At 40.1% G+C, this 9,834-nt stretch overlaps 1 protein-coding gene across 1 annotated transcript; it reads left to right on the top strand.

The window, feature by feature from the left end:
* The first annotated feature begins 170 nt into the window (after positions 1-170).
* tcf15 (transcription factor 15) lies at positions 171-8,274 on the top strand. The gene is made up of 2 exons (XM_048550201.2): positions 171-675; positions 7,770-8,274. Exons 1-2 carry the CDS (start codon positions 208-210, stop codon positions 7,842-7,844), a joined length of 543 nt encoding a protein of 180 aa, XP_048406158.1. The 5' UTR covers positions 171-207; the 3' UTR covers positions 7,845-8,274.
* The last annotated feature ends 1,560 nt before the right edge of the window (positions 8,275-9,834 follow it).

Genomic DNA, 9,834 nt, shown 5'->3' with positions numbered 1-9,834 from the left:
GATCGGGAGGGAGTTACTTTTGTTTTTGTTTCATAAGCAGTTTGCCGTCTCTTGCAAAGAACTCCCATTCAGAAGCTGAGAGGCTATTGAGAGTCAGGAGACGGGAGAGTGCGGGGACAGTACGGGAAGACAGGGGGTGGGCGGGCTGGCTGGAGAGGGGGAGGACTGGATGTGTGTGTGTCGTACTGGGGGGGGCTGGTGGAATCCATGGCTTTCACCATGTTGAGACCCGTCGCTGCCCGGCATTTTTACCCGGACATTAGTCTTCACTCCGACGATGATGCGAATGAGAGTGAAGGGTCGGACCAGTCCCTGGACTGTTGCGGCGGCTCTCGCAAACGGAGGAGGCTGGGCTGTGCCAAGAGCACCGTGGTGGTGAAGCACCGACAAGCCGCCAACGCCAGGGAGAGGGACAGGACTCACAGCGTGAATACAGCTTTCAGCGCCCTCAGGACCCTCATCCCCACCGAGCCTGCCGACAGGAAACTCTCCAAGATCGAAACCCTCCGCCTGGCGTCCAGCTACATCTCCCACCTGGGGAACATCCTGCTGGTGGGAGAGGAGTGCGTGGACGGTCAGCCGTGCCTGGCCACCGTCTACAGCAGCCAGAATGAGTACGAGAGCTCGCAGCCCAGGTCCATCTGCACCTTCTGCCTGAGCAACCAGAGGAAAGGGGTAGGTAGCCTTTCTCTTGGGGTGGCGGGAGCACACAACTCAGGAGAACCAGGCCATCTGGAATGACACATTGACATTGCTATCACTGCACAGCGTGGGCTGAAATCCTACAGTGCGTATGGAGCCATTTGGCCCATCATGCTTGTGTCTTTTTTCTTCTTGAGATGGTCCAATTAGTCCCGCCCTACACTTTCCTTATAAGGCCTGCATCCCTTCCCAACTGTGTATCAAAATTTTCACCCACTCTTTGAAAATAAAAATTCAGAGGAAGTTACTTTGAGCCTAATTCCACCGCCCTTTCGACCAGTTCTATTGAAAACAAACACGGATTTTGGGTTAATATACGAGACAGCACTAAAATCAATTTTGATGTTACCTTTCAATCTGAGCTCCCATTTCTGACATTTTGTGATTTCTTATTAGGTCTCAGGTAGCGCGGACATCATCTGGAGAGATATTATATTAACAAACAGATACAAAATGATCTATTTGTATCAGTCGTTGCGTTTTTTGTTCCCAAGGTATTTCAAATGGGCAACTTAGAGTCAGAGGCTCAGGCGTAAGGATCAGAACTAATCAGAGAGCTCTGGTAGTAGTCTCATTGTTTTATATGGAGGCCCTTAGCAACAGCTTGCATTTTTGCAGCGCTATTAACACAGATACGCATCTTGATTCATTTCACAGAGGTGTGAGGAAGGTAGATGCCAAGTCTAGAGGAGTAACCAGATATTTGGTCAAAAAAGGTTTATCCCAACATCAGGTCTATTGTGTTAGTTGTTGCATTTCCCAGTCCAACACCATCACTTTAAAATTCTAATCACTGTGTTCATCCATTGAGTCCTCTCTTGCCATATAATACATTTAAGCAACCATCTGTAGCCTTAACCTCTCAAAACAACACCATGGTCATTCCACTTTGGTTTCTTGAGATCTCTGACCCCCTTTACTTTAGCATTTATGTTGTCATTTTGGCTTCAGACTCTAAACAACTTCGCCTCTCCTTTTGTTATCACTTTTTAAGAGCCCTACATCCCACTGACTACACTGTAATGGTGTTATTTATATCAGTGCCAATATTTGATTCGTAACTTTCCACTGAAGCACCTTGTGATATCTTCCTATGTTAAAGGTATGATGTAAATTTAAAAAGACCAAATTTATACAGGGCATGTCATAAACAAAAGGCACCACAAATTGCTGTACAGCTAATGAAATACTTTTGAAGCCTGGTCACTGTAGTAATGTAGGTAGTGCGGCAACCAGGCTAGTTGGGCACAGTAAGCTTAAATGTGATAATAAATGGATAATTTGTTTCAGTGCTGTGTTCATTGTGTAATAGGTACTGACCTATGGATGATTGTCCTGTTTCCTTTAAAATTACACCAACAGACCTTGTACAGCCCCTGAACAGGGCCTTGATTTAAAGCCTCATCCAAAAGATAGCACCTCCAAAAGTATAGGACACCCTCAATGTTAGACTGGCATGCATTCTCTATTTTTGTGCACATGCCCCAAGGTACAGCTTGCAACTTAGAAGTGAGCTGTGGGACAATTGATAGATAAGTTGTCGTATCTGCTGCTAAAATGCATGTTTTGGTATTAATACTTAATATTAATTTTGGAGTAAGTAGCTTTATTTCATTTTACTTTTGCTTTGAGATTTTTTCCACATGTTTTGTTTTATGAACTCCAAATTTATTCTCATAATTTGTTTGGGAATAAATGATGGACTCTTGGTTAAATGTTCAGAAACATTAATTGGACTTGACCAATTAAATGTCGAACCTGCAACAACGTTTCATAGTAAAATAATTGTCTGAATCCTCATTTTAAAACCACAGCTTGTTGTTTTAGTCAACTCTAGAATGTATATTTGAAACTATCACAAAGTATTTCTTGCAACTACTGGTCAAAAGATCTTTTCCTAAATAGGGATACAAATGTGGTAGTATTTGCAGCTGATAGAAATCACATGCAACACAGAGCACCAGCTCAAATCAACAACAAAGATAACCATCTCCCATTTTCTAATGCTAAACCCCTTCACCGTCATTTACAATAGATTTCAACTTTCAGAAAGAGATTAGTTGGTAACACCGATAATTAAAATATAAGCAGTAATTCATTTTCAGCAGCAAATTACCAGAAATGGTGATTGTTACAGGTGAGTAATAATTTATTTACTTGCATTTAATTGACTGCTTATCCTTAATATGTTGTAAGTGAGCGTGTGAAGCCTCAGAATTAGAGATGGATTCCTTCTTAAATCCTCAACCTGTTTTTAAATTCATCAAATGATTTTGAAGTTAATGTGTCCATGAATGTCTTACCAATTTAATCGATCACTTTTTTCACAACATAAATATATTTTACAAATTCCACAGATTTATATTAAAATGAAACAACGTAATGTATGCTTTAAGGGTTGACTTCTCTGATTTTCATACTCTGGTGTTTATTCTTTTACTTAAAAACTAAACTTTGTTTCTTGCAATTCTCTAACAAATCATCTCATGAAATTGATTTTATGAAATGTAAAGGCAGGGAAAATGTTAATTCATCACAGCATGCTAACAACAATTTTAAAATATATATTTATCTTTGAGGATTTTGTTAATGGCATTTTAGGCCCCAGAGACATTGCTGTACAGACACAATACTGTTTGTGGGTCAATCTCTAATTGTAGACATAATAGACCAATGTCGTCCACCTGTTCAACAGGAAAACCACTGCATAAACACTAGAAATAGTTCCATTCTGTCCAAAAAACCATGTCAAGGAAAATGTGTTTGTGTGGCAGACATTTGTGAACAACTTTGGAGAGAGATACAGAACAGATCACAATGTTGTACCTTTACTTAGAAGCAATATAATAAGACTTAATAAGTGTTGCAGTGTTTTTTGTCTCAACACTGCAGATAAAGTATTTGTAACATGAATTAAAATAATAATTGGATTATAAATTACATAGAATTGATTTCAAGCATATTTACCTTGTTAAATTGAAATTTTTAAAATGTGAACCCATCCAACCAATATCCATTCAACTCAGAATACACTTGCCAAAATTAAAATAATTATATGAATGATTTTCAATCTGAATCACATTAGAACTGTGCCCAACGAAAATTTACACTTTTTCCAGTCCATTTTGAGACAATTGTCATGTATTAATAATATCATCCTCCAATGGTAAGTTGCTTGTGAGAAATGCCTCGGGAATTTATCCAGGGTCAATAAAACTGCAGAGTCAACAAGTCCTGGTTTAGAACTTATTTGGTGTGTAAGTAGCAGTTTGAATATTTTTAGAGTTTGAGCTTTTTGGCGTTCTTGAAGACCATTAAAGGCTTTTTCAAGGTAAACATATATAAACTGCATAAAGGGTAAAGGTGGCAGAGTGGAAAATCAATCCCAGCATTTTAGAAAGCTGCTGGTGAAACAGATAAAGTAAAGCATCTCATTATGCATTTACATTCACTTTTACTGGAAGAGAATGAAGAACAAAACCTCCATACCATGTGGAAACTTGGCCCATCCCAAAAGAAAACAGGAATGTTTGGAGGCAAATTCATCTCTTTGCCCGCACTCCAGCCCTCTGTTTTTATTCATTGGATGAGCCCTTGGTGAGTACATGAAGGATGAGATAAAGTTAGATGCCTACCTTCCTGCTTCCATGTGGACCAGGGATATCAATGAACTGGGGAGAAAATAGCAACTCGCAGTGTGTCAAATAAAAACAAAGAAAATAATTGTAAAGTGCGGTGACAATGGAATGAACTTGTACTCAATTTTTGATAATTCATTGACAATGGGTGGAGCATTTAGCACACAGGCATCTGCTAGTCAATCCCATATAAGGTTATTCATGAACAATGATGTTGAAATCACCAAATCAAAAGGACTGACTAGACTCAGAAGATTTTTTAATATTGAAATAGAACAGAAAAATTAACCAAAAGTTTTTAAAAATTAAATTTAAAATGCTAAGTAAGAGTAAGATACAAACAAAGTTAAATGTTTATTTCAAAAATGTTTTATTTCTCTGTGTTGAACATCTATTGACAAATTTTGTGATAAATAGATGCCAAAAGTGATTAATAACTTACTAAACTATATTTCTTATAAATATCTATAACTTATAGATATCAATATCCATAAATCTGTAAATGTCCAGAAGTCTACCATAGCCAGTGAAATTGACAGTATGGAGACGTGATTATGATTGACCATGTGATTGTAATCAGCTTTTGGAGATACAAATATTTTGGTAAATCTGGTCTCTTATATGATCCAACTGATTTACGATCACATGATCCATCTGATTTATAATCAGATATTTCATGAAGAATGCTATATCACCTATAATGTATACAAAAGTGAAATATTTCAGATGCCTGGAAATCTGAAATAAAATCAAAATGTTGGAAGTACTCAGTAGATTAATAATTGACATGAATAACTCTCATCTGAATTTAAAGTGTAGACTTTTTAATAACCTGTTCAGACATTATTGAGGACAGATAGGTTTTGAACAAGACTGTTTACAAGAATGATTCCAGGGATAAGGAACTTCAGTTATGGGATTAGACTGAAGAAGTTGGGACAGTTCTTCAAAGAGAGAAGAGAGCTAAGAGGAGATTTGATTGAGGTTTTCAAAATCATGCGTGGGCTGGACAGAGTAGAAGAAAAACCTCTACACAGAGCGAGCATTGCCTGGAAATGTGATGGAAACCGGTTCAACTGAGGCATTCAAGAGACCTCTGGGTGGCTATTTGGACAGAAACAATGTGTAGGGGTATACGGGGAAAAAGCAGGAAACTGGCTCTACGTAATGATGCTTTTTTAACAAACCAGTGCACGTGCTATAGGCCTCTGTAATTCTGAACATGGACGTTCTGGCTCTAAAGTAGGAATACCACCACTATACCATGGGATCCTTGGAACTTCAAACAGGTATTTCACCTCTCCTTGAAGTTGCAGAGTTGGTCAAATGCTGTGTTTGAGTCCCATGTGATAACTTGTTTCCATATCCACCCTCAAAATAAAATAAGCAATTTGAAGCGTTTACATTTTTTAACTTGCTGACTCTATTTACACAATGGCAGTAAAAATTGAGCCGTAAATTTGGAGTATCAAATTAAATGGATCTTTCCAGCATTTGAAAACCCAACAAAATTGTACTTCATGTTCATGGCACCACCCTAAACTGCTAAATTCAATTACATGCATTGTAGCTCTTTCCTATATTCTTACACGTGTTGTTTGTTTTAGTACCACGGTAAGAACATTTTTCATGTTGCCTATCTACGCGAGGAAGGCTCCCCAAAAGGATCATCACTTTCAAGTCTATTTTCTTTTTAAAGCAATTTTATTTTTGTAATTCATAACATTATAAATGTGCCTATGGAAACAGATTTCTAAAAATTGTGTCGTCCTGCTCTGGGTTACATCATTGATTTTTTTTATTTTAAACCAATTAATAAAATTAAACAAAAAATAACTCCCCCTGTCTTGCAGAGTAAGCTCTGATTGGGTTTACTGGCTGGTGTGTCAGCATTCAATGTTATTGTAACAGCTAAGCCCTGTCATAGAGGTCTACAGCAAGAGAAATAAAAAGACATTTGGCCCATCATTTCTGTGGTGGTCAAAAAACAACCACTAACTATTCAACCATTAACTAACTAACTAAATTTCTGAAGAAGGGTCCAGACCCGAAACGCCAGCCTTCCTGCTCCTCTGATGCTGCTTGGCCTGCTGTGTTCATCCAGCTCTACACCTAGTAATCTTACTAACTGTTCTAATGCCATTTTCCAGCACTTGGCCCTTTGCCTTGTAGACCTTGGTATCAATGGCACACTGAAATACTTAAATGTTGTGAGGGTCGCTACCTCTGCCACCATCACATACAGTGAGTTCCAGATCCTCACCACCCTCTGGGTGAAAGCATTTTCCTTAAATCCCTCCTAAACCTCCCGCGTCTCAATGCACCAATTATTAACCCGGTTAACTAATAGTTAACCCATTTGTGTACTTTTATTTTGTGAATTATTTTTGCATGCTATCGAATTACCCTCATTCGTTTGTTCAAAGTTGGGAGATGGTCTGAAATCACAAGAGTGCAATTTCTTGACGCGTGTTTTTTATGGATTTCACTTTTCCTCTCTCCCGGTCAAACTGCCTTCAGAAATGGTCTCCCCCGGTTACAAGCATAACAAAACAAACAGCGGCCCATACTAGAAGTCTCAAACCATAACAGAAAGTGCTGGAAAACCTCAACAGGTCCGGCACCACCTGTGGAGAGAGACAGAGCAGAGTTAAGGTTTCGCGTTCAGTGACTCTTCCTCAGAACCGGAACTCGAAACGCCACATCTGCTTTCTCTCTGCACAGATCCAGCCAGATGTGTTGAGTTTCTCCAACAATTTCATTTTTTTTTAACAAACATACCAATGTACCCTGGCAACATCAGGTGTGCCGGGGGTGGCGGGGGGAGGGGGGGCGGTGTATGTAGAGAGAGACGGTGAAGGAGGGAACTTCTCAGGAAGCCGAATGTGTGTTTCCTCTAACTGACCCCCACATAGAACAAACAATGATGTGGAGTGTATCACATTACACATTGGTTACAGTTCTACTGTTACAGACGGTGTGTCATTAATATGATACCTGATCAGCTCTGGAGTGGACCACGGTCTGACTTTAAATGGAGAGAGGACTAAACTTTAAGTGAAAGCATAAATGTACTCCTTGTTAATTCAAAATAATTAGAAAAAAATGTTGTTTTCAAATTAAATTTTCTATCTTGCAAATGTTATGAAGGTTTATAGCAGTACAAGATTTGGGATCAGTATCTAAAATATTTATTACCCATTTATCATTCCACACATGTTAAAGAGGAAAAAGTCGTTAAAGTGACCATATCATTTGAAATATTTTATACTGCGATTTAAAATGGATTTGGATTTATTAATGCAAGAGGGAGAGATTATGCAATGCACCCAAAAATTGTTCATTCAGCGTTCGAATGCGTGAACTGCCTGGTAAATACTTCGTTCTTTGGTGTTCACTGAGAGCGCTCGGTTTGTTTCTGTCTTGCAGGTTAAGGAAAAGGACGGGAAGAGCGGGTATTCGAAGCTCAGGGGACCGGGCACTTTGCGGATGCAGCGCCAGTGAGTGAGACAGAGGCTGAGAGAGGTTTTCACTCAGTCTGCGGACCAGGCTGCAATCTGCAAGGGAGGCGACAAAGAAGGGGCTGGTAGCAAACACAGGACACGATGGAAAATCTTCTGCACGGTGCATGGACACAGCGTCTGATACCCAGTGCTCCCTCCCACTCCATCCCTTCGTTCGCACTTCGAAAAGCCTCGAACTAAAAACTTTGATTTTTTTTAACTAAAAGCTCCAATCCTGCTGCACTCCACAGACTGTACAGAGTGAGAGCTTGGTGTTAAAGGCGTTACAGAGAGAGAGAGACAAAAACAAGAGTGTGACACTTTAAATATGCTGAAGTCTATCTCCATTTGGGGAGATCTGGCCTTTTCTAAGTTGTTATGTTGTATCTGCTGTATTTTTTTAAAGAAAACTAACCAAAATGTGAAAAATAAAAGAGAAATAAGTTCTGTATCGGTCTATACAGTGCTCGTACTTTTAAGAATAGCTTTAATAGATAACTGTTATGGAGGCGTGAAGAAAGGTCTTAAAAAGACAGACCTTGCGTTTACATAGCGCCTGATACCACCCCGGGACGTCCCAAAGCCAACTATCTTCCCGGTATAGTCGCCGTAGCGACCAAATTAAGTGCAGCAAGATCCCACAAATGGCAGGATAATCTGTAACAAATGCAGAAATTGCTGGAGAAACTCAGCAGGTCTGGCAGCAGAAAACAAAACAGAGTTGACGTTTTGGGTCCAGTGCTGAAAGAAAAGTCACTGGACTTCAAATATTAATTTTGTTTCTTCCTCCACAGATGTTACCAAACCTGCTGAGTTTTTCCAAAGATTTTTTGTTGCGGAATTCCAGCATCCACAGTTCTGTGTTTAACATTACAGTAGGATCATCTGTTTTCTTGGGGATTTGTTTGCTGGATAAATAATGGTATCAGGACTGGATGGGGAAACTCGCCTGCCCCTCTTGACAAGAGAATTGTTGGAATGTTTTCACATGCACCCCAGCAGCAGATGGGAAGTCTGGACCTCTGGTCCAAAAGAAGACACCTTTGGCTCTGTAGCGCCCCCTCAGCCTTGGCCATGTTCATGCATACAGTGTGCGCTTGGAGTCAGAGCATCCCACAGCTCGGAAACAGACCCTTCGGTCCAACCAGTCCACCCTCACCATATTTCCAAACCAAACAAGCCCCACTTAACCGCACTTGGCCCATATCCCTCCAAACCTTTCCTATTCCTGTACTTATCCTTGTGTCTTTTAAACATTGTAACTGTACCGGCATCCATGACTTCCTCTGGAAGTTCATTTCACACACAAACCACTCTGCAAAAAATTGCCTTCTTTTTTAATCTTTCTCCTTTTACCTTAAAAATATATCCCCTAGTCTTGAAATCCCTCACCTTGGGGGAAGAAAAATCTCGCCTTCCACCTTATCTTTACTCCTCATTATTTTGTAAACCTCTACTAGGTCACCTCTCAACCTCCGACATATAACCTCCCAACTTGCCTGAGTCACAGTTGATAATGTATTGGTCCATGGGTAGAACATCCAGCATATCTAACATCAGATGTAAAGGGCAAGAAAAATTGCTGGAGGCTGGCGGTGGTGTGGGGTGTTGGCACATTGTTGTGACTGAGTTCACTGGTCCACTAGCTCTCTATTACCTCTGCCCAACTCAACTCAATCTCCTGCATGAGCCTATTGATCAGATTAGATTCGGATACCTACAGTGTGGAAACAGGCCCTTCGGCCCAACAAGTCCACACTTGGCAGGGCTTGTGGTAACATATTGATCCTGCTGAAGTTGACTAAATGTTTTCCATGTTTGCAATTGTACCTCAGCAAGAGAGAATACCTCAGGAAAGAGATGGAGAAGTTGAGGCCAGGGAAATTCAAAGCAGGGCACTTGAATAAGATTGGCTTCAATGCCTGATGTGTGCAACTAAATCTTGTCATGGAAATCAACCAGCCTGCTTACTTCTAGCGACTGCAAAGGGG

Source organism: Stegostoma tigrinum, chromosome 19, assembly GCF_030684315.1.
Source record: "Stegostoma tigrinum isolate sSteTig4 chromosome 19, sSteTig4.hap1, whole genome shotgun sequence".
In the NCBI taxonomy this organism is placed as follows: domain Eukaryota; kingdom Metazoa; phylum Chordata; class Chondrichthyes; order Orectolobiformes; family Stegostomatidae; genus Stegostoma; species Stegostoma tigrinum.
Note: the sequence above shows the minus strand (reverse complement) of the source record. Positions and strands in the feature narration are given on the sequence as shown.